The 25,234-nt window shown below is 42.6% G+C and overlaps 1 protein-coding gene across 10 annotated transcripts in view; it reads left to right on the top strand.

Annotated features, from left to right (window-relative positions):
* Nucleotides 1–21,966, top strand: part of actr3b (actin related protein 3B) — a 95,747-nt gene extending 73,781 nt beyond the window's left edge. For all 10 annotated transcript variants that reach the window (XM_073054920.1, XM_073054917.1, XM_073054915.1 and 7 more), the window contains 6 exons: nt 4,797–4,940; nt 11,839–12,012; nt 13,818–13,910; nt 17,170–17,295; nt 19,204–19,287; nt 21,118–21,966. In XM_073054920.1, coding sequence (XP_072911021.1) covers nt 4,797–4,940; nt 11,839–12,012; nt 13,818–13,910; nt 17,170–17,295; nt 19,204–19,287; nt 21,118–21,213 — 717 coding nt within the window. In that variant the 3' untranslated portion in view covers nt 21,214–21,966. The remainder of the gene's footprint in view (nt 1–4,796; nt 4,941–11,838; nt 12,013–13,817; nt 13,911–17,169; nt 17,296–19,203; nt 19,288–21,117) is intronic.
* The last annotated feature ends 3,268 nt before the right edge of the window (nt 21,967–25,234 follow it).

The raw sequence follows: 25,234 nt of genomic DNA, 5'->3' as shown, positions 1-25,234 counted from the left end.
CGGGCCAGAACTAGGAAGATAATGCAGTTTAATAATTGGTTAAGGAGTTGGTGTAGGCTAAGATTTTTGGATCATTGGGCTCTCTTCCAGGGAAGGTGGGACCTATATAGAAGGGACGGTTTGCACCTGAACTGTAGGGTAACTAATATCCTAGTGGGAAGGTTTGTTAATGCTGCACGGTGGGGTTTGAATTAAAATTGTGGGGGGATGGGAACCAGAGTGCCAGAACAGTCAGTGAAGAGGTTGTGGAGGCAGATGCTGGTAAGACCTCAGACAAAGTTAGGAATCAAAAGGCTGAACGTGGTGTGACAAAATCAAAAAGGGTGAATACAGGACTGAGGTGTTGTATCTGAATGTGCGCATATATGGAACAAGGTTGATTAACTTGCAGCAGTGTTGCAAATTAGCAGGCATGATGTTGTAGGCATTACAAAATCGTGGCTGAAAGATTATAGCTGGGAGCTTAATGTCGAAGGACACACACTAGATCGAAAGGATAGGCAGGAAGGCAGAGGGGGGGCGATGTTGCTCTGTTGGTAAAAAGTGATATCCAATCATTTGAAAAAGGTGACATATGGTCAGAAGGTATTAAATTATGGTGGATAGAGCTAAGGAACTTCAAGGGTAAAAAGACCTTGATGAGTGTTGTATACAGACCTCCAAACAGTATTAAGGATGTGGCTTGCAGATTATAAAGGGAGATACAGAATGCATACCAAAAGGGCAACGTTGCAGTCATCATAGGGACTTCAATATGCAGATAGATTGGGAAAATCAGGTTGGTGCTGGTTTGCAGGAGGGAGAATTTCTAGAGTGCCTACAAGGTAGCTTTTTAGAGCAGCTCATGGTTGAGTCCACTAGAGGATCAGCTATTCTGGATTGGGTGTTGTGGAATGAACCAGAATTGATTAGAGAGCTTAAGGTAAAAGAACCCTTAGGGGAAGTGACCATAATATGATCGAATTCACCCTGAAATTTGAGAAGGAGAAGCTAAGGTCAGATGAATCAGTATTAAAGTGGAGTAAAGGGAATTGCAGGGCATGAAAGAGGAGAAGGCTAAAATGATTGGAAAGGAATAGTGGCTGGGATGATGGCAGAGCAGCAATGGCTGGAATTTCTGGAAGCAATTTGGAAGGCACAGGATATATCCATCCCAAAGTGTAAGAAGCATTCTGAAGGCAAGTGTGGCTGACAAGTGAAGTCAAAGTCAACATAAAAGCCAAAGAGAGGGCATATAATGGAGCAACAATGAGTGGGAAGCTAGGGGATTGGGAAGCTTTTAAAAAAACAAAAGAAGGCAGCAAAAGAAGGAAAAAACGGAATACAAAAGTAAGCTAGCCAATAATATTAAAGAGGATACCAGACATTTCTTCAGATACATAAAGTGTGAAAGAGAAGCAAGAGTGGATATCGGACAGCTGGAAAACAATATTGGAGAGGTAGTAATGAGAGACAAGGAAATAGCGGTTGAACTAAATAAGTTTTTTGCATCAATCTGCACTGTGGAAGACACTAGCAGTGTGCTGGAAGTTTGAGAGTAGCAGGTCAGAAGGGTGTGAAGTTGCTAACACTAGGGAGAAGGTTCTTGGAAACTGAAAAGTCTGAAGGTAGGTAAGTCACTTGGACCAGATGGTGGCTGGTCCCGGGGTTCTGAAAGAGGTGGCTAAAGAGATGGTGGTGGCATTAGTAATGATCTGTAAAGAATCAGTAGATTCTGGCATGGTTCAAGAAGGGAGAGAGGCAGAAGAGAGGAAACTATAAGCCAGTTAGTCTGACCTCAGTGATTGGGAAGATGTTGGAGTTGATTATTAAGGGTGAGGTCTCAGGGTACTTGGAGGGACATGATAAAATGTTATCATTCATAATATAAAAGCAAAGATGTAATGCTGAAACTCATTGAGGCTTCATTTGGAGTATTGTGAGTGGGTTTGAGCCCCTTATCTTAGAAAGGATGTGCTGAAACTGGAGAGGCTTCAAAGGAGATTCATGAAAATGATACAAGGATTGAATGGCTTGTCTTATAAAGACCATCTGATGGCTCTGGGCCTGTATTCACTGGAATTCAGAAGAATGAGGGGTGACCTCATTGAAACCCATCAAATGCTTAAAGGGGTGTATTTTTAGATTGAAGATGAGGAAGAATTTCTTCAGCCAGAAAGTGGTGTATCTATGGAATTCATTTCCACAGGCAGCTGTGGAGGCCAAGTCTTTATGTATACTTAAGGCAGAGGTTGATAAATTCTTGATTGGTCAGGGCATGGAGGGATGTGGGACGAGAGGAAAATTGGATCAGTCATAATGAGAGGGCAAAGCAGACTTGATGGGCCAAATGGCCTAATTCTGCTCCTATACCTTCTGGTCTCATAATTGAAAATACTTTAGGTATCCTATTTTATACTATTATTGAACTTTCCTTCATATTTTATCTTTTCTCCCCTTGTGGGTTTTTTAGTTACCTTCTGTTGGTTTTTAAAAGTTTCCCAATCCTCTAATTTCCCACTAATTTTACTTGATTATATGCCCTCTCTTTTCCTCTTATGCTGTCTTTGACTTACCTTGTTAGCCACTGTTGCGTCATCCTTCCTTTAGAATACTTTGAGATGTATCTCTCCTGTATATTCTGAATTGCTCCCAGAAATTCCAGCCCTTTCTATTCAGCCGTCATCCCTGCTTGTGTCCCCTTCCAATCAAGTTTGGCTTGCTCCTCTCTCATCCTTTGTAATTCCCTTTACTCTACTGTAATACTGATACATCTGACTTTATCTTCCCCCTCTCAAACTTCAAGGTGAATTCTATCATATTATGATCATTGCTTCCGAAGGATTCCTTTACTTCAGCCCCCTAATCAATTCTGGTTCACTACACAACACCCAATCCAGAATAGTGGATCCCTTAGTGGGCTCAACAACAAGCTGCTCTAAAAAGCCATCTTGTAGGCATTCTATAAATCCTCTCTTAGAATCCAGTACCAACCTGATTTTCCCAATCTACCTGTGTATTGAAATTCCCCATGACTATTGTACCATTGCCCATTTTGCATGCCCTTTCTATTTTCTGTTTAATTTGTATCCCACATCCTCGCTATTGTTCAGAGGCCTATATATATCCCTCATCAGGATATCTTTACCCTTGCAGTTTCTTAACTCTACCCATAAGTACTTAAGTATTCTATATCTTTCAAAACAATGTCAGCTCTTTCTAAGGATTTGATTTCATTTCTTACCAAAAGAGCCACCCTAACCCCTCTACCAGTGCTTTCGATACATGCATCCTTGGACTTTGAGCTCCCAACTATGAACTTCTTTCAGCCAAGACTCAGTGATGCGCACAATGTCATACCTGCCAATCTCTAACAGTGCTACAAGATTGTGTACCGTATTCCACATACTGCGTGCATTCAGATAGCACATTCAGCCCTGTATTCATCACCCTTTTCAATTTTGTCCCACTTCAAATCTCCCACTGACTACAGTTTTGTCCTATCATTTGCCTGTCGTTCCTCTCAGTCTCACTACACACCACACACTCTAAGTGTCTGAACAAACTTGAGAGGCTGCTTCTGCATTCCGTTCAAGGTTTATTTTGTTGGTTGGTGTCAACCATGGATATTGTGTCCTAGCTATCTACATGATGCACAAGCCAGGACAGTATGATATGGAGAGCCCATGCGCAGGCTCCCCCTCTCTGATTTAAAAGATAAAATCCTAGAGAGAATCGCAAATCGAAGGGAATGAAGATTACTGAAGGTGATTGCTCAGGTAGATGCAGTGAGAAGTAAGGCAGGCATATGGGATACTTACCTCTATTAGCCAGAGCATAGAAAATAAGAGCAAGGAGGTCTCGATACAGCTTTATAAACATTGGTTTAATAACTTCTGGAATGTACAGCATGTGAAGTTCTTGTTTCTTACAAGAAGGACACAGTTGCACTGGAGAGGGTGCAGTGGAAATTCACTAGGGATGCTTCAGGATTGGGTTTGAGATGCTTCAGCTATGAAGGGAGGCTGCACAGGCTGGGTTTGTTCTTCTTGGAACAGAGGAGATTGAGGGGGTCCTGACAATCTCACTCTAACTTATTTTATCGTTTATTTAGAGATGCGGCATGCTAACAGTCCCTTTCGGCCATGCTTCCCAATTACACCCATGTGGCCATTAACCTACTAATCCGTACATCTTTGGAATGTTGGAGGACCCAGAGGAAATCCACGGGGTCATGGGGTGAACATTACAACTCATTACATTTAGTAGTGGGAATTGAACCTGGATCGCTGGTGCTGAGACGTGTAACGCTAACTGCTATGCTACCATTCCGTGCATAACTTAAGAGAGGTATTGATAGAGTAGACGGTAAGAAACTTCTCCTCATGGTACAGGTATATAAGGCCAAAGAGCATAGATATAAAATGAGGGAGAAGAGGTTAAAAGGGTTGTTTTGTTTCACCCAGAGAGTGATTAGATCTTCAAAACGCTCTCCAACATGGTGGTAGAGGCAGATCCTCAAAATGTATAAACATTTGGACAAGCTCTGGTAAAGGGGGTTGAAATGGAAAGGTACTTGACGGTTGGCATTGGAATGGTGGGCTGAGGGGCCTGTTTCTGTGTTTTATGACTCATTGACTAAGCTATATGAGATGGTTTAATGCATTGCTGCACACACAATATATCTGTAGAATCTCTTGTGTTTATGGTTCGATCCATTGATATGTGTTATTGAAATTTGTATATAACGTTGTCTTTTTCATTTCAAAGCAAATTTTCCCTGATCTTCTTTCTGTTTTTTTCCCAAATCACCACAGGCTGAAGGTTACGTCATTGGCAGTTGTATTAAACATATCCCTGTAGCAGGTAGAGATATTACCTTCTTTATTCAGCAGCTCTTGAGAGAAAGGGAAATAGGAATACCACCTGAACAATCCCTGGAGACTGCCAAGACCATCAAGGTAGGAATCGAGGAGAAACCCTCCTATTTTTATGTTGTTACCTGTGTGAACCAACATCTGATACAAATCTCTACTGTCTTCCCACAAGGGCACTGGAGGTTCAAATTTTACTTTTCACTACATCTCATTCAATCGCCAGACACATGAAACAGAAGTTTGTATTCGTCAGAATATACTATTTGCTGCTGTTAATGTGGTCTTCTCTAAGTCAGAGGGACTAGATGATAAACTGACTGCTAATTACCTCTGTTAAGTCAAAACGAATCAAGTTTCATTATAATTTGAAACATATATTGATACAGCTGAACGAGACAGCGTTCCTCTGGGGCCAAGTTGCAAAATGTTCAAAATAGGAAGCAAGCGTTCAAAAATAGTGAGTAACATAATTCAAAATATCAAGCAAACAAGTGTATTCACTCTCGGGCAACACTTGCAGACTACCTGCACAGCACATTCAACTCAAATGTTTACTTATTTATTGTGATACCATGTGGAACAGGCCCTTCTGGCCCATCGAGCCATGCCGTCTAGCAATCCCCGGATTTAACCCGAGCCTAATCACGGGACAGTTTACAATGAACAATTAACCTACCAACCAGGTGGAACTACTTACCTATGAGCTACTTTCAGACAGTGGCGGGAATTGAACCTGGTACTGTAAAGCATTGTGCGAACCTCTATACCACTATGCTGCTCTGAACTGACAGGCATGCCGAGTTTGTTTTCTGGTTCACTCCCGTGCTGAATTTTTCAACTCTTTGAGCCACACTGCTCAGTGTTCAGCAGCCCCTCATCCACTGAAAAGGGAAGCACGGTAGTGGAGCAGTTAGTGCACCACTTTACAGCAGCAGTGATCGGTGATCGGGGTTCAATTCTTGCTGCAGTCTGTGTGGATTTCATGTTCTCCCCATGACCATGTGAGTTTCCTCCGGATGCTCCAGTTTCCTCTCACATTCCAAAGCTTAGGGTTAATAAGTTGTGTGGATGCTGTGCTGGGCCAGAAGCACGCCAACACATGCGGGCTACACATCTTTGGACTGCATTGGTTGTTGATGCAAACGAAGCATTTCACTGCATGTCTCGATGTACATGTGACAAGTAAAGCCAATCTTAATTTTAATCCTGGAAGCATATAGCTTTCTAACCTCAACACTGATTTCAACAACATTGGATTATAGACACTGCTCCCTTGAATACACACTCTTCAAATCCAAATTCAAATTTAATTGTCATTCAACCATACATGAATACCCATGAATACAGCCAAACGAAACGTTACTCTGGGGCCAAGGTGGAAAACACAGTACCAACAGTCATACACAGCACACTGCACATATAGCACTTATAAAATATCAGTAAAATGTAGTCACACAAAAAAAAAGTCCAAGACCCGGAGTCCATGAATGTAGCAAGGGCGGGCAGCACCGACTCCCGCTTGGATGCTGCGCCACGCTGATTCCGGTGAAGCACTGCGACTCCGAGCTGTAAACAGAGAACACCGCTGCTAAAGGCCGAGTCCTCGCTACGACCGAGACCTCACAGCTCCCCCACCCTCCACCAATAAATTAGTGAATTGGACTTGCAGAACTCCACATTAACAATGTCCAACAGGATCTTGCAGTCACAAGAAAAGCAACTACAATGATCACTCACTGCACACTGCCTTTGCACACCGACTCCTCCAAAGCCTCTCTGACCCAGGCTGCAGCGCGATCTACATCAAGTCCATCTCGTTCAGTTTCTCCACGAACAAGCAACTTGCTGATGGGTACCTGCAAGTACCTTGAGTTCCTAATGTCCAGTGGGGAATTGTGATCATAAAAAATCTGTTTAAAAAGGACACTAACACCTTTGGTTTACCGCTGCGATCAAATGTGCCATCATTTTTGCTTATTCTCAATTGCCATACCCATGCCTTGGGTCATTTCATCTCCATACACTCATCTTTAGATTTTACATATTGCTCCTTTTCTACAACACTGTTTTTCTCTGGCTATACGCACTGGAAACGTAAATAGCCATTGTGGTGACTTGCCTTTATAGCACAGCACAGAATGTAAAAGTTGAGATGTTATGTTGCAACTTTGCAAAGCATTGGTTAGACCTCATGGAGTATTGTGTGTATCTCTGATTGCCACCTTATAGATTAGATGTGGTTGTTTGGAGAGAGTGCAGAGATTCATCAGGATGTTCCCTGGATTGGAGAAATTCACTTCGGGGAGGAATTGGATAGACGAGGCTTCTCTTCACTGGAGCAAAGCAGGTTAAGGGTGACCTAATGGGTGTATATAAAATTATAAGAGTCGTGGATAGGGTAGATGATCATAACCTCATTCTTTTGGTAGGGGTAATCATAAATGAGTGGGTAAATTTTGGAGATGGAGGAAGGTATATTCAAGTGGATGTTTCATATACAGATTGTGGTTGACATCAGGAACTTGCTGCCAGAGGGAGGTGGTGGAGTTGCATATCGTCACCACATTCAAAAGTCATTTCATTGACACTTACTGTAGATAGGTAAAGCATAAAAGGACATGGAGTGAGAAAGCAAATTGACTGAGGGTCTCTCTGGGCATGGAGCATCTGTAGGGGCAAAGGGATGATCAAAGGGGCGACATGGTAGTGTAGCAGTTAGGACGACACTATTAAAGCTCGGGGCACTGGAGTTCGGGGTTCAATGCCGGTGTCAGCTGTAAACAAGTTCTTATGTTCCTTCCAGTGTGCACATGGGTTTCCTCTGTGTGCTTTGCTTTCCTTCCATAGTCCAACATGTACCGGCTAATAGGCTAATTGCTCTTTGTAAATTGTCCTGTGATTAGCCTAGGGTTAAATCGGTGGGTTGCAGAGCAGTGCCAGAACGGCCTGTTCCACACTGTGTCTTTAAGTAATTAAAATAAAAGACGTTTTGGGTTGAGAGCCTGCATCAGGACTGAGAGTGCAAAGGGCAGGCTGACATTTTAAGGAGATACGAAAGAGGGGTGAGGCTGGAGCTGGCAGTGTAAAGAAGTGTGGAGTGGTCGGTAGACAAACAGACACAGGTGGGGTGGAGGTGGAGATGGTGACAGGTGTGGAGTGGTCGGTTGACAAACAGACACAGGTGGGGTGGGGGTGGAGATGGTGACAGGTGTGGAGTGGTCGGTTGACAAACAGACACAGGTGGGGTGGAGGTGGAGATGGTGACAGGTGTGGAGTGGTCGGTTGACAAACAGACACAGGTGGGGTGGAGGTGGAGATGGTGACAGGTGTGGAGTGGTCGGTTGACAAACGGACACAGGTGGGGTGGGGGTGGAGATGGTGACAGGTGTGGAGTGGTCGGTTGACAAATGGACACAGGTGGGGTGGAGGTGGAGATGGTGACAGGTGTGGAGTGGTCGGTTGACAAACGGACACAGGTGGGGTGGGGGTGGAGATGGTGACAGGTGTGGAGTGGTCGGTTGACAAATGGACACAGGTGGGGTGGGGGTGGAGATGGTGATAGAGGTGTGGAGTGGTCGGTAGACAAACGGACACAGGTGGGGTGGGGGTGGAGATGGTGACAGGTGTGAAGTGGTTGATAGGTGAATGGACATGGGGGGGTGGGGGTGGAGATGGTGACAGGTGTGGAGTGGTCGGTGGACAAACAGACACAGGTGGGGTGGGGGTGGAGATGGTGACAGGTGTGAAGTGGTTGATAGGTGAATGGACATGGGGGGGTGGGGGTGGAGATGGTGACAGGTGTGGAGTGGTTGATAGGTGAATGGACACGGGGGGTGGGGGTGGAGATGGTGACAGGTGTGGAGTGGTTGATAGGTGAATGGACACGGGGGGTGGGGGTGGAGATGGTGACAGGTGTGGAGTGGTTGATCGGTGAATGGACACGGGGGGTGGGGGTGGAGATGGTGACAGGTGTGGAGTGGTTGATAGGTGAATGGACACAGGTGGAGTGGAGGTGGAGATGGTGAGAGGTGTGGAGTGGTTGATCGGTGAATGGACACGGGGGGTGGAGGTGGAGATGGTGACAGGTGTGGAGTGGTTGATAGGTGAATGGACACGGGGGTGGGGGTGGAGATAGTGACAGGTGTGGAGGGGTTGATAGGTGAATGGACAGGGGGGTGGTGGGGGTGGAGATGGTGACAGGTGTGGAGTGGTTGATAGGTGAATGGACACGGGGGGGTGGGGGTGGAGATAGTGACAGGTGTGGAGTGGTCGGTAGACAAACGGACACAGGTGGGGTGGGGGTGGAGATGGTGACAGGTGTGAAGTGGTTGATAGGTGAATGGACATGGGGGGGTGGGGGTGGAGATGGTGACAGGTGTGGAGTGGTCGGTGGACAAACAGACACAGGTGGGGTGGGGGTGGAGATGGTGACAGGTGTGAAGTGGTTGATAGGTGAATGGACATGGGGGGGTGGGGGTGGAGATGGTGACAGGTGTGGAGTGGTTGATAGGTGAATGGACACGGGGGGTGGGGGTGGAGATGGTGACAGGTGTGGAGTGGTTGATAGGTGAATGGACACGGGGGGTGGGGGTGGAGATGGTGACAGGTGTGGAGTGGTTGATCGGTGAATGGACACGGGGGGTGGGGGTGGAGATGGTGACAGGTGTGGAGTGGTTGATAGGTGAATGGACACGGGGGGTGGGGATGGAGATGGTGACAGGTGTGGAGTGGTTGATAGGTGAATGGACAGGGGGGTGGTGGTTGGAGATGGTGACAGGTGTGGAGTGGTTGATAGGTGAATGGACCCGGGGGTGGGGGTGGAGATAGTGACAGGTGTGGAGGGGTTGATAGGTGAATGGACAGGGGGGTGGTGGGGGTGGAGATGGTGACAGGTGTGGAGTGGTTGATAGGTGAATGGACACGGGGGGGTGGGGGTGGAGATAGTGACAGGTGTGGAGGGGTTGATAGGTGAATGGACATGGGGGTGGGGGTGGAGATGGTGACAGGTGTGGAGTGGTTGATAGGTGAATGGACACGGGGGGTGGGGGTGGAGATGGTGACAGGTGTGGAGGGGTTGATAGGTGAATGGACACCGGGGGGTGGGGGTCGGAGATGGTGACAGGTGTGGAGTGGTTGATAGAAGAATGGACACGGGGGTGGGGGTGGAGATGGTGACAGGTGTGGAGTGGTTGATAGGTGAATGGACACGGGGGGGTGGGGTTGGAGATGGTGACACGAGTGGAGTGATTGATAGAAGAATGGTCACGGGGGTGGGGGTGGAGATGGTGACAGGTGTGGAGTGGTTGATAGGTGAATGGACACGGGGGGGTGGGGTGGAGATGGTGACGGGTGTGGAGTGGTTGATAGGTGAATGGACACGGGGGGGTGGGGTTGGAGATGGTGACACGAGTGGAGTGATTGATAGAAGAATGGTCACGGGGGTGGGGGTGGAGATGGTGAGAGGTGTGGAGTGGTTGATAGGTGAATGGACACGGGGGATGGGGGTGGAGATGGTGACAGGTGTGGAGTGGTTGATAGAAGAATGGACACGGGGGTGGGGGTGGAGATGGTGACAGGTGTGGAGTGGTTGATAGTTGAATGGACATGGGGGGGTGGGGTGGTGATGGTGACAGAGGTGTGGAAGTGATTGGTGGAGAAACAAACAGCTGCAGATTACAGAATCTGATATGAAAGGAAGGTGGTGAGTGAAGCCAGTCGAGGGATGGTGGGTAGATGAATAAAAAGGGGTCAGGGGGAAGGAACTGGGTACCGAGGGATATGTGCAGAGATTTGGAAGGAATGAGGCGAGGAAGAGAGGAAGGGACGGTGGCAGGTTACCTGCAGTTAGAGAATTCAATGTTCATGGGGTCTCTACAACCCAGGCTGGAAATGAGATGCTGTTCCTCTAGTTTGCATTTGGAGAAGGTGGAGAACAGATGGGTCACTGAGAGTATGGGGAGTGAAATTGAAATGATTTGGAACCAGATGCTCAGGAGGGTCACTAGTGGGATATTGCACCGTTCAGGGGAAATATTGATTGCCTAAGATTCACTGGTTTATTGCATGCAGTTTCCCAATGTGCCATTCCAGTTTCTTTTGGCAGTAATTTTAATTTGTTCATAATTCCAGACTTTTTTTCGTTTTCTGTAATGCATTCTGAGTGTAAACATGATCTTTTGTTGAACACTTCAAATAATCAGTCAGTTAGTTAGGGCCAAGATTAATCTTCCTCTTCATTAGCCATCTCATCTACATTGTATCATTCACAGCAAAGAATCTAAATAACTTGGTCAGTATTTTTCTGCGATTTGCTCACACATTCCACAGACCCATAGACCATATATTATCAGAGCTGAATTAGGCCATTTGGCTCACTGAGTCTGTTCCACCACTCAATCATGGCTGATTTGTTTTCCCTCTCAACCCCATTCTCCTGCTTTCTATCCGTAACCTTTAACGTACTGGCTAGTCAATGATCTATAAACCTTTGCTTTAAATGTACCCAATGACTTGGCTTCCACAGCTGTTTGTGGCAATGAACTCCACAGATTCACCACCCTTTGGCTAAAGAAATTCCTCATTGCCTCTGTTTTAAAGGGATGCACTTCTTTTCTGAGGCTGTGCCTCCAGTCTTAGACTTCCCCACTGTTGGAAACATCCTCTTCCCATGCAGTATATCCAGGCCTTTCAATGTTCAGTAGTTTCAATGAGATAGCCCTTAATCTTTTAAACTTTAGCAAGTACAGGGCCAGAGCCATCAAATGCTCCTCAAGCATTAAGTCTTTCACTCCTTGGATCATTCTCATAAACTTCTTTTGAACATTCTCCAATGCCAACATAGACAAGGGGCCCAGAACTGCTCACAGTACTCCAAACGTGGTCTGACTAAAGTCTTGTAAACACTCAGCATTACACCCTTGTGATTTTTCTTATTTTTATGACCTTTTGTGATGACAGCTTTTGTAATTTGTATTTTTTCTAGGAGAGGTACTGTTATATCTGCCCAGATATAGTTAAAGAATTTACCAAGTATGATTCAGATCCTGGGAAATGGATTAAGCCATATGTCGGCATCAACTCTGTTAGCAAGCGGCAATTTGCTGTGGATGTTGGCTACGAAAGGTTTCTGGGGCCTGAAATTTTCTTCCATCCTGAGGTGAAAGTATCTACCATGCTCTGATTCTTTTTTTTAAAGTGTGTTCTGTATCTTGTTTCTTATGCTGTGTCAGCTTGGTCAAAAACATAGAGACCAAATCCAAAAGATTTTATCTGTGAATGAAAACTATTGAACAATTAATTTCATAATTTGCAATCTCTTACATTACCTCCCTATTTGTTCTCTGTCATGCACTTTGAATTGGAGCAGTTATGTCTATGCAATGGGCTCAAAAGGAGAAGTGAGACTGATGTAAGAAAAGTTTGTTCCAGTCTGAAAATGCTTTGGTAAACTAGTAAATTAGTATATTGTTGTCAAAAGTCAGTGAAAAACATTGTCTTGCATACCGTCCATACAGATCATTTCGTTATAGTAGTGCATTGAGATAGTGCAAGGGAAAACAATAACAGAATGCAGAATAAAGTGTTCCAGTTACTGAGAAAGTGCAGTGAAGGTAGAAAATAAAGTGCAAGGCCTTAATGAGGTAGATTCTGAGGTCAAGAGCCCATCTTATCATAGGATATAAGCTGTCTTTGAGCCTGAAGACATGTGCTTTTGCAAGTTGGTACTGACATAACTTCCCTGCTCCTAGTCAAAGAGCATTTCATCTCACATTCCTACAGTCATGGAGGACAGCCTCATGTGATCAAATGGTGGCAGGGAGTTTAGTATTTAATGGTGTCTAACCAACCAAAAAATGGAGGGAAAATAGTAGATCAAAGACAGTCTTAATGAATATTGTTAATTATTTTCAATGACCATTTCTATTTTAATGATTTGTAGAATGGCTTGAGGGTTAGTCCTCTAAAAGGATAACAGCCTTGTTGATGGGTTTGGAGGCTTGTGTGCCTCAATGATCTGGAGAGCTATGTTGGCTGGAGTCCTCCAGGTTTGGGAGTTCAACTCAGGCTAACAACCCCGATCGGTAAAAAGGAATTGTTACAGAAACAGCAATGAAGAATCCTTCTACACATGAGTGCAATGGTATTCCTGAGTCTCCACCCGGAACTTGCATGGCTGACAGTAGTGAGAACCGAGAGGAAACTACTGACACGATGAAGGAAGCCATACACATAGCCAGAGATGGGGGACCGTTGTTCATGCCGGAAACACCAGTTGCATAATAGGCAGTAAGTTAAGGGTTAGTGAGAAGTGAGGTCATAGTTTCATGGAAGTACTAATAAGAGGATGGATTAGTGGAAGGAGAGGGGTGGCATGTGAAATTTGGGTCATTGCAGCAACAAAAGTTAGAAACATTTTGGAGGATAAGGAGGTGATTGTTCGGGGTGCAGAATAAACATTGAGGCAAGGTCTAGGAAACAATAATTTAGATTTAGAGAGGAGAAATTGTAGATAATGTAAGGCGAAGGAGGCTGATCAGTAACAATTGAAGATAACCGTGTGGATGAGGTTTGCCATAGCAGAGTGTAAAATGAATCTCAAGGTTGTATATGGTATACATACTTTGATAATAAATTTTCTTTGTACTTTGAACTTCGTAACCCCCAGCTCAAATTTTAGATCCCATGATATGCTGCATATGTAATCTGATAGTAGGTTGAGGGCATTGGTTTATAATATTGTAGATTATAAAGAAGTGAATTTAAACAGTTGCTAAAGTTGAGCATCACCCTTTAACTATTTAATTATTTCACCTTTAAATCTTAGCATCCCAGTAAGATTTATCTTGTATTAATGCGAGATGCTGTTATTTGATTGGGGACTTTATTGTGAATGTAGGTGACATTCCCCATGTATGTGCAATTGAAAAAAGTGAAAATTCAAATTTTATATTGTTTTTACAGTTTGCAAATCCAGATTTTATGCAGCCGATTTCAGATGTGGTTGATGAAGTAATACAAAATTGTCCAATTGATGTAAGGCGGCCACTGTATAAGGTAATAAAATTGCTAAAATAAAAGGCATACTGCAGATCAAAGTAAAGTCTGCATCCTTTTTGTTGATAGCTCAAACGACAAGATGAAATAGCTTGAAGCAACAGAAGTCAACAGCTTGTATTAAATGGTCCCTTGTATTCAATAGGGTTGCCAGTGGGAGGGGAGAGGAAAGTTCATTGTTTGAGAGGAGAGAAAGTGGGATTGATGTTTTATTTTATTGAGGTACAATGTGTAATAGAGTGGGCCCTTTGAGCCATGCTGCCCAGCAATCCTCTGCTTTAATCTTACCCTAATCGCAGGACAATTTACAATGACCAATTAACCTACCAACTGGTACATCTTTGGACTGTGGGTGGAAACCAGAGCACCCAGAGGAAGCCCATGTGGTTACGGGGAGAACGTACAAATCCCTTACAGGCAGTGAACCTGAGTCACCTGTACTATAAAACTTTGTGCTAACCTTATACTACCGTGCTGCCCTTGACGTTTGATGCGGACACAGTAGGTTGAAAGGACCTGTTTCAATGCTGTATGACTCCATGGCATAATAGGCTTCTGCTCTCTGCAACTGATGGCACCTGCACTGCAGATGCAATTGTTTTCACCCAACTGGTCTTAGCCTATATTTATGCGCCATGCAAGCCTCCATCCCAAATTTAGTTATGATCCAAACAGTTTTTATACTTTTATCCATTTTACTTGCTCAACCATTCCTTGTGTTAAGAAGTTAGTTAAAGCAGAGGTTGATAGGTTCCAGGTTACTAAGGGTGTCATACGAAACAGGGAGAAAGAAGGAGAATGGGATTGAGAGGGATAATTGAACAGCCATGATGGAATGGCACAGCAGATTTGATGGGCTGAATAGTCTAATTCTGCTTTTATGTATTGTTGTCTTATGGTCTATAGTTGAGTAAAGTAATCATTCAAGGGATGAAACCAATGTCTTGTATTCTGTTCAGGATTTCCTGGCGCCTGCCTTGCATTAATGAACCCAGTTTTGGGTATACCTTAAAGGAAAATATCGACTGCTTATATTGTCAAAACCCCTTGATTATAGGCCCCTATCATGTACTGTGTTCAGTTGCTATGTTCTTTTTATCATTGATCCCATTTTCTTTGATTCTTCTAACAGCTTATTTTTCAGAAAATGTTCTTCTGTGTTTGTTTTTTCCCTCTTTACTCTCTCAGGCTGACGGTGTAGGGGCTAGGTGGCACTGTTGCACTTCTAATGATCTCCTCAACTGAATATTGCATTTAAAAATGTTTGTCTTTCCTTTATATTATAAACATATTGTAAAGAAATTGTATAATGGGATTCAGAGGGACATAACTACTGATAAATTAGGAATGCAGTGGATAATATGCTTAGAGAGGACAAAGTGTTGTGAGGCATTCAGAGCAGGTCATAGAGCCATACAACACGAAAATATTGATAGGATGCAAAAATGGGCTAAGAAGTGACAGATGGACTTCAACCCAGATAAGTTTGAGGAGGTTCATTTTGGGAGATTAAAATGATGACAGAATATATTATTAATGGTAAGACTCTTGGCAGTGTGGAGGATCAGAGGGATCTTGGGGTCCGAGTCCATAGGACACTCAAGGCTGCTGCGCAGACTGACTGTGGTTAAGAAAGCATGCGGTGCATTGGCCTTCATCAATCATGGGACTGAGTTTAAGAGCTGAGCAGTAATGTTGCAGTTATATAGGACCCTGGTCAGACCCCACTTGGAGTACTGTAGTCACCTCACTACAGGAAGGATGTGGAAGCCATAGAAAGGGTGCAGAGGAGATTTACAAGGATGTTGCTTGGATTGGGGAGCATGCCTTATGAGAACAGAAAACATAGAAAACCTACAACGCAATACAGGCCCTTTGGCCCACAAATCTGTGCCGAACATGACCTTACCTGAGAAATTACCTAGGGTTACCCATAGCCATCTATTTATGTGAGCTCCATATAGATTTCCAGGAGTCTCTTAAAAGACCCTATCATACCTGCCTCCGCCACCATAGCCTGCAGTCCATTCCATGCACTCACCACTCTATGCAAAAAAACTTATCCCTGACATCTCCTCTGTACCTACTTCCAAGCACCTTAAAACTGTGCCCTCTCATGCTAGCCATTTCATCCCTGGGAAAATGCCTCTGACTATCCACATGATCAATACCTCTCATCATCTTATACACCTCTATCAGGTCACCTCTCATCCTCTGTCGATCCAGTGTTGAGTGAACTCGGCCTTTTTTCCTTGATCGTGTGGATAGTCAGAAGCTTTTTCCCAGGGCAGAAATGGCTAGCACGAGAGGGCATGGTTTTAAGGTTCTTGGAAGTAGGTACAGAGGAGATGTCGGGGGTAATTTATTTTACTCAGAGAGTGGTGAGTGTGTGGAATGGGCTGCTGGCGATGGTGGTGGAGGTAGATACGATAGGGTCTCTTAAGAGACTCCTGGACATCCATATGGAGCTCAGAAAATTAGAGGGCTATGGGTAACCCCAGGTAATTTCTCAGGTAAGGACATGTTCGGAACAGCCGTGTGGGCTGAAGGGCCTGTATTATGCTGTAGGTTTTCTATGTTTCTATGTAAACAGACCCTTTAGCCAAACTGGTTCATGCTGTCCTCGGTGTTCACCTAGCTAGTCCCATTTGCTCTCTTTTGGCCCATATCCCTCTAACCCTTCCCTATTCATGTATCTGTACAAGCCACTTTTTAAATTTGTTAATGTAGCTGCCTCAACCATTTCCTTTGGCAGTTCATTCCATATATCGACTGCTCTCGAGGTGAAGAAGTTTTCCCTCAAGCACATTCCCTTATGACCATGTGAGTTTCATCCAGGTGCTCCGGTATTCTCCCAAATTACAAAGATGTACGGGTTAGGTTGAGTAGGTTGTGGACATGCTTGGTTGGTGCCAGGAGCGTGACGACACTTGCCGGCTGTCCCCAGCACATCTTCAGTCTGTGTTGGTCACTTGGAGGGGTTCCTCCAAGTGCTGGAGGAACTCTGCACATCAGGCAGCTTCTATGGAGGGGAATAGCAGTCTACATTTCAGGCCGAGACCCTTCATCAGGCTGATAGTAGGGTGTGAGATGAGCAGAGGCTTACTGGAGCACTATATTTCAATTTTGTTTACTTGATATCATTCCAGCTGTATAGCATTTGCATTTTCTTTCTACACATGGGTATTTCGCACAGCTTACACTGAACTTAGTCACACAGTACATGAGAATGACATTTTTAATTGATTATTTCTTGCAGAATATAGTTCTTTCTGGAGGCTCGACAATGTTCAGGGATTTTGGACGTCGTCTACAAAGAGATCTGAAGAGAGTAGTGGATGCAAGATTAAAAATTAGTGAACAGCTTAGTGCTGGTCGCATAAAAGTGAGATATTTTCCAATTTTCTTCTTTTCCTCTAATTTTTAGTTAATTTAGAAAGCACAACCATAAAGATAATTCTCCTTCCGGACATATTTCAATGCTTTGCTTCAAGAGGGGACAGAATATGGTGAATCACAGCAGAAGTGTACAATACAGTGATCATTAATGGAGAATGTGTGGAGCAGGTTAAGACCTACAAGTATCTGGGAGTACAGTTAGACGAGAAGCTAGACTGGACTGCCAACACAGATGCCTTGTGCAGGAAGGCACAGAGTCGACTGTACTGTACTGTACTCTGATTGGCGTCATTCAATGTCTATAGTGAGATGCTGAAGATGTTCTATAGGTCAGTTGTGGAGAGCGCCCTCTTCTTTGTGGTGGCGTGTTGGGGAGGAAGCATTAAGAAGAGGGACGCCTCACGTCTTAATAAGCTGGTAAGGAAGGCGGGCTCTGTCGTGGGCAAAGTACTGGAGAGTTTAACATCGGTAGCTGAGCGAAGGGCGCTGAGTAGGCTACGGTCAATTATGGATAACTCTGAACATCCTCTACATAGCACCATCCAGAGACAGAGAAACAGTTTCAGCGACAGGTTACTATCGATGCAATGCTCCTCAGACAGGATGAAGAGGTCAATACTCCCCAATGCCATTAGGCTTTACAATTCTACCGCCAGGACTTAAGAACTTTTTAAAAGCTATTATTAATGCTTTTTGAGATAGTGATTTAGATGTATATCATATTTTTTACTGAGTTAAGTATTGTATGTAATTAGTTTTGCTACAACAAGTGTATGGGACATTGGAAAAAAGTTGAATTTCCCCATGGGGATGAATAAAGTATCTATCTATCTATCTACAATTACTGTCAAATGATGTCACTTAAAGCAATAACTTTGACTTGTGTGATTGTTTGGAAATCCTCACTGTTACCTAGTGAATGTAAATTTGGGTTGGCCTAAAATTCTTGAATTGTTTTAAAAAGAACAGCTTTATTTCAGAGTTTCCCTCAATATGGTTTTATTGTATTGTGTGTGTGTAAGCCATGGGAGCTGATGCATGTCACAAGTCCTGGTTATGAGACCACAGACGCCAGGCAGACAATCTCTGAAGAGTATTGAGAATGGCTGGGGTCATCTGTCTTGTAAAGGGACTGCCCAGAAGAAGGCAGTGGCAAACCACTTGCGTAGAAAAATTTGCCAAGGACAGCCATGGTCAAAGACCATGATCGCCCATGTCATATGACATGGTACATAAAGATGATAATGTGTGCATTCCGTTTTGAGAAAAGCCATTTTGATATGTTGGGCTGTAATTTAAAAAAATCACCAATTTGTATTACCTGGCAGTATTTTCACTTAGCTCTACTACATATACTGCATTGAAGTTACAGCTGAACTCAACCACCTCAGCTTTTACCCAACATCTGACTAAATTAATCCACCCTGTTTTAATATCTGTTTGTATCATTGACTGATGGATAAGGGGACAGTCTAATCTAAGATGTTACTCTGGATTCTGCTTAAATGTTTAGCTCTGTGAGTGATATATGCAGCCTCTTAAATGTGTAGAAGTTTATCTGCTTTCTGTACTAAATGCTTTAGCCATACCTTTAACTACAGGATATGGTCTTCTAATCTAAATCATAATATTAACTACTTGTATTGTGCAGAAACATACCTTAATAAAAATGGGGACATAGAAAGTTATTTTCCGTATAAAAATACATTTTAAAGATGTTCAAAAATTTAATTATACTAATTAACCTGATAAAATGCATAAGCCAAAAATTAAACAGGAGCATGTTCTTGAAGTGAAATCAAATGCTTATACACAATAATGGCAGTAAAACCTTGCAACTTATTCAGAATATACTTTTAAAGACTGCTTATTCATTTTTGTTTTCTCCTATAAGCCGAAGCCAATTGAGGTTCAGGCGGTAACGCATCACATGCAGCGATATGCTGTTTGGTTTGGTGGCTCCATGTTGGCATCAACGGTAAGTGAACAATGCAGTTCTGATTGAAGCGGCTAGGGAAATCCTTCGGTTTCCTTCAGAAAGTGCATATTTTTATGAATCAGAATCAGGTTTATTATCACCGGCATGTGATGTGAAATTTGTTAATTTAGCAGCAACAGTTCAATGCAATACATAATCTAGCAGACAGAGAGAAAAAAAAACCCAAAATAAAAATAATAATAATAAATAATAAATAAATAATGATAGCAAGTAAATCAATTACATATATTGAATACATTAAAAAGTGCAAAAAACAGAAATACTGTATATTTAAAAAATGTGAGGTAGTGTCCAAAGATTCATTGTCCACTTAGGAATCGCATGGCAGAGGGGAGGAAGCTGTTCCTGAATCGCTGAATGTGCACCTTCAGGCTTCTGTACCTCCTACCTGATGGTAACAGTGAGAAAAGGGCATGCCCCAGGTGCTGGAGGTGCCCTGATTCAGAATCAGAATCTGTCGTGAAATTTGTTGGTTTGTAATAGCTGTACAGTGCAATACATAAAACATATCATAAATTCCAATAAGAGTTATATTTAACTCTATATATAATAAACACAAGAAATTCTGCAGAAGCTGGAAACCCAGAGGAACACACACAAAATGCTGGAAGAACTCAGCAAGTCAGACAGAATCTATAGAAATGAATGAACAGTCAGTGTTTCAGACTAAGTTTTTTCATCGGCACTAGAAAGGAAGGTGGAAGATGCCAGAATAAAATGGTGGAGGGAGGGCAAGAAGAGTAGATAGAAGATGATAGGAGAAGCCAGGTGGTGCGAATGCAGAAAAGGCTGGAGATGAGGGAGTCTGTCAGGGCAGGAGAGTGGACCATCGGAGAAAGAGAAGGAAGAGGGGCACCGGGGGAGATGTTAGGCAGATGAGAAGAGGTACGAGGTCAGAGTGGGGAAGGAAATATTTTACCGGAAGGAGAATTCGGTATTCATGCCATCATGTTGGATGCTACCGAGATGGAATGTAAGGTATTGCTCCTCCACCTTGAGGGTGGCCTCATCGTGGCACAAGAAGAGACCATGAATCGACATGTCAGAGTGGGAATGCGAATAGGTGGATGGAGCGGAGGGGCTCAATGAAGCAAACCCCAATTTACGACGGGTTTCACCAATGTAGAGGAGACCGCATTGCGAGCATCAGATACAATAGCTGACCTCAGCAGTGTTTGGTTTCCAGGATGTGGGTATGAGTGGCAAGGCCAGCATTCGTTACCCATCCATAACTGCCCTTGAGAAAGCCACTGCTTGCAGAGAGCTTCATAACACTGTTGAGTGGGAAGCTCAATGATTTAACTCCAAGATGTGATTTTTAATAGGGAGGGAAGTGATATTGTTGTTCTAAATGCTGCCCTGCTGCCCTGATGCACAATTGACTTGAAACCACTGGTGCAGACATCTAAACAACCCTAACACGTACAGATGACTTAATTTACAGTGTGGGTAGTGATTTCATTGTGATATCTTCACCCTTGCTGCAAGGCTGTAATTTAACGTTAAAAAAGAAGGCTAAGCCAGCACGAAATTGAGGGATGCAAACTCATCTCTGGGCATTAGCAACAAATTGTAACTGGAGTCAGCTAGCATTGCTCACCTAAGGGCCAGTACAAACTGAATGGCTTCCTCCATAATAATTATTTGATTCCTTGATTGTAAGATTTGTGAGTGTGAAGATCCAAAAAAAAACAAGGGGGTGGCTAAGAGAATATTGGGAATAGCCAATGAGAAATTTAAAACACCACATTATTTTTAATGCACATTATCATGCTTGGATGTATTTTTCATCTTTTTTCTGCTCAACAGCCTGAGTTTTACCAGGTGTGCCACACAAAAAAAGACTATGAAGAATTTGGTCCTAGTATCTGTCGGCACAATCCAGTTTTTGGTGTGATGTCGTAGTAACAACAACGAGAGCTTCCAGCATAGGAAGTAAAGGGGCAGCTGCAAAACAGGATGGGCGTAAGAACTGACGTATTGATACACTGCTGAATTGAAATCTGGGCATTTGTACTTGGAACGCATATGCTGTAGAGTTGGTCACTGACTAGACTCATTTTCATTAAGCTCACTGTGTGCTGGCTATTTATGTCCCAGTAACTATTCCCTTTACTTAAGCTTATTACGCAAAGTGTTTTTTGGATCTGAGATATAGTATATATACTAGTTTTTTTGTAAAACAGTGCTGGCAGTGTTAATCCTCCCTTTCTTCTGATGAAACGAGATGCTTCAATTAAAGGGATTTGTTTCCTTTTGTAGAAAGATATATTGCAAATCATGTGACAGAGCTATGTTTATATTTCATAATGTTTGTTTTCTAAGACTGAAACCGTTTCCAAGCACAATCCTAATGAGTGTCTTGATATATGCAAACTGAACATTTTGGATGGCATCAATAGTTTGTCTAAAAAAAAGTTCCCTCTTGGGACTTGTTTTCTTTGTTGAAATAAAATTGCCCTTAAATTATCAGTTGAGAGTGTTAGGTATGTCATGTCTTATATGTTGGTAGTGCTTGTATAATAATTTATTTACCAGTGTTTCAGGGTTGTTTGGTTTGAGCTAAGATATTGAAAGAAATGTTAATTATTTTGAGATTTTGATAGCTGGACGAAATGCTACTTTGCACCACTCTAATAAAGATGATTCATATCTGAATTGTCCAGGAGTTTGCTCTTTTGTCTTTCATAGAACATAGAATGGTACTTCACAGGAACAGCTCCTGTGGCCCATGATGTTATGCTGGACCTAATTAAATGGCCTATTAAACTAATCTGGCTACACAAAGTCCATATTCTTCCATTTTCCTTGCATCCATGTGTCTAGCTAAACGTCTCTTAAAAGTCCCGAATGTATCCACCACCCAGGCAGGCATTCCAGCCACCCACCACTCTCTTTGTGGAAAAAAAGACTTACCCCTCACATCTCCTTTGAAATAATCCCCTTCCACCTCAAATGCATGCCCTCTGTTATTAGAGATCTCATCTCTGGGAAAAACAGATTGATTCATAAGATCACGCTTTTAGTAATTATTTACCATTCCCTGCTGTCAAAACAGTGATTTTACCTTAAAAAAAAACATTGACAGTTCTTATTAAAGAGCCTGAATAAAACCACATGAGAATCTGTTCATACTTGAATTATTGATTTATAATAAGTATAGATTGTAAACTATCTCTTTACCCAGCTTCTTTTTATTTGAAAATAACAAACTTCTCTCTTTATTAGTTTGTGCTTCTGGAAAACTTAAAATATCTCTCTCTCCTCTCAAAAAGCAACAGTTGGAGTTTGGGCCACGCAAGAAATGGTTTTCCTGGTTCTTCCTTTTTGCTGACTTGACCTGTAGTCAATGTCATAAGTATGAATTTTATTGGATCATGCTTTGATAATTAGGTCCAGGAGCAGTTATTAGCTTCAACCATCAGGTCCCTGAACTAGCGTGGATAACTTCACTCACCTCAACACTAAACTGACTCCACAACCTATGAACTCACTTTCAAGGACTCTACAACTCACGTTCTCAGCAATTTTTATTTACTTATTTGATTTTTTTTGTATTGGCACAGTTTACCTTCTTTTGCACATTGATTACTGACAATGTTTGTGGTTTTTCATTGACTATATTGTCTTTCTTTGTTCTAGCTTAGTTCAAGTTTGTTGTCATTCAACCGTACAGTATACATTTAGCCATATACATTCAATGTGTGTACAGATAAATGAAACAATGTTCCTACATATCACTTACAGTACATATATCACATAAAATAATATTAACACAATAATAAGACCACAACCATAAGATATGGGAGCAGAATTAGCCCATTTGGCCCATCGTGTCTGCGCCGCTATTTCATCATGGCTGATCCATTTTCCTATTCAGCTTTCTGTCTTTTTTCCATTTCCCTCCATGCATAATACTAACAGGTGGAAACATAGAAATGTAGAAAACCAACAGCACAATTCAGGCCCTTCAGCCCACAAAGTTGAGCTGAACATGTCCCTACCTTAGAAAAAATTACTAGGGTTACCCATGGCCCTCTATTTTTCTAAGCTCCATGTACCTATCCAAAAGTTTCTTAAAAGACCCTATCGTATCCGTCTCCACCGCCGTTGCTGGCAGCCCATTCCATGCACTCGCCACACTCTACGTAAAAATAATAAAAATATTCTGTAGATGTGCAAGTTGATAAAGTACAAATACAACATACTGCTACTGGCCCTGTCAGAAGTAATGTGTACTGGGTACTAGCAGGGTGTTCAGAAGTTTCACAGCCTGGGGAAAGAAGTGGGAATTCTTACTGTAAATGCCTAGGGTAGTGTATGCTGACACATACATACAGTACATTGATAATAAATAAATTGACTTTGAACTTTTGCCTACAAATAACATTCTTCACTTTTTCATTAGTTTGAGCATCCTGAAAACTTGCATCTTGCTGCTCTGTCAAAGGCATCAGGTGGAGTTTGGACATAACATGCAGGAAATGGATTTTCTGGTCCTTCCTTTTTGCTGGCCTGACTCTTAGGACCTGTGATCAATGTCGTGCATTTGGATTTTATCGGATCATGCTTTGATAATCAGGTTGCTTATGGGTAGATAAGAGCTTGTCTAATATTGTTGTATATCTTGATCCCAAAGTAGACACATGACCAACTTGACAATCAATATCCAGATCATTTCACTTATTCTTGTGTAACCAAGGATATCAATTGATGTTTGACTGGTCTACCCATTGTTGGCTTTCTTTCCTAAAGCAATTTAGGAATTTAAATGTGTACTCATTCCAGTAAGGTATGAAGGAACTACAAAAGAAATGGAGAGTGCAAGTGAGTAACTTTTAAAAAAACAACTCTCAAAAACCAAACTCGAAACACAAAAATCTGATTAGTTTTCAGATTGCAAATTCCTTTTCCAATTCAGAGATTGTAATGCAATTTCGTGAAAATATACATCCTCGAGTGGGATGACTCTTAGTGCAGCAAACAATTAAGTTTCAAAGCTCCTTGGACCAGCCACTGAAAATGTATCTTAAAAATAATGTTACAGAATGAGGACTATCAGTACCGTCTGGGGAGTAAAATTGCAAATAGTCTTGTGGTATTGGATTATCTTACCATGCAGGTACACCACGTCATTCCAAAGGGACTGCTGACAAGTTACCTCCCTTATATTAAGTATAGAAAGCATGCCGTTGTTGATGATGAATAATTTAGGCTTCCCCTCTTCATCCCCCTCACTTTCAGTTCTAATTTTATATGAAAGCTTTGCAATATTAAGTTGATTGATCATACCTCATCGAAAATACAATTGAGAAATTGGATCTTTTGCTACTTGTGCCAATTTCTTTAAGAATGTGTTGAAGCAACAGTGAATTTCAACCAGTGATCCACTGGAGTATTTAATGAACTGGAACCCTATAGGCTCCAAAGACAGATAACCTACCCCTTCATAAAATTATTAACGAACAGCTCTTCATATAAGAGCTCTTCATATAAGATCTTCCAATAATTCATATAAGCTTTAATATTAGTCCTGGTAAATTTATTGCAATCAAATGCATCTTGTTAACCCCTCTAGTAGAAACATAGAAACCCTACAGCACAATACAGGCCCTTTGACCCAGAAAGCTGTGCTGAACATGTCCCTACCTTAGAAATTACCTAGAGTTACCCATTGCCCTCTACTTTTCTAAGCTGCATGTACCTATCCAGGAGCCTCTTAAAAGACCCTATTGTATCGGCCTCCACCACTGTCGCCGGCAGCCCATTCCACACACTCACCACTCTGTGTGTGTGAAAAATCTTACCTCTGACATCTCCTCTGTACCTACTCCCCAGCACCTTAAACCTGTGTCCTCTTGTGGCAACCATTTCAGCCTTGGGAAAAAGCCTCTGACTATCCACATGATCAATGCCTCTCATCATC

This window comes from Hemitrygon akajei, chromosome 8, assembly GCF_048418815.1.
Source record: "Hemitrygon akajei chromosome 8, sHemAka1.3, whole genome shotgun sequence".
NCBI lineage: Eukaryota > Metazoa > Chordata > Chondrichthyes > Myliobatiformes > Dasyatidae > Hemitrygon > Hemitrygon akajei.
Note: the sequence above shows the minus strand (reverse complement) of the source record. Positions and strands in the feature narration are given on the sequence as shown.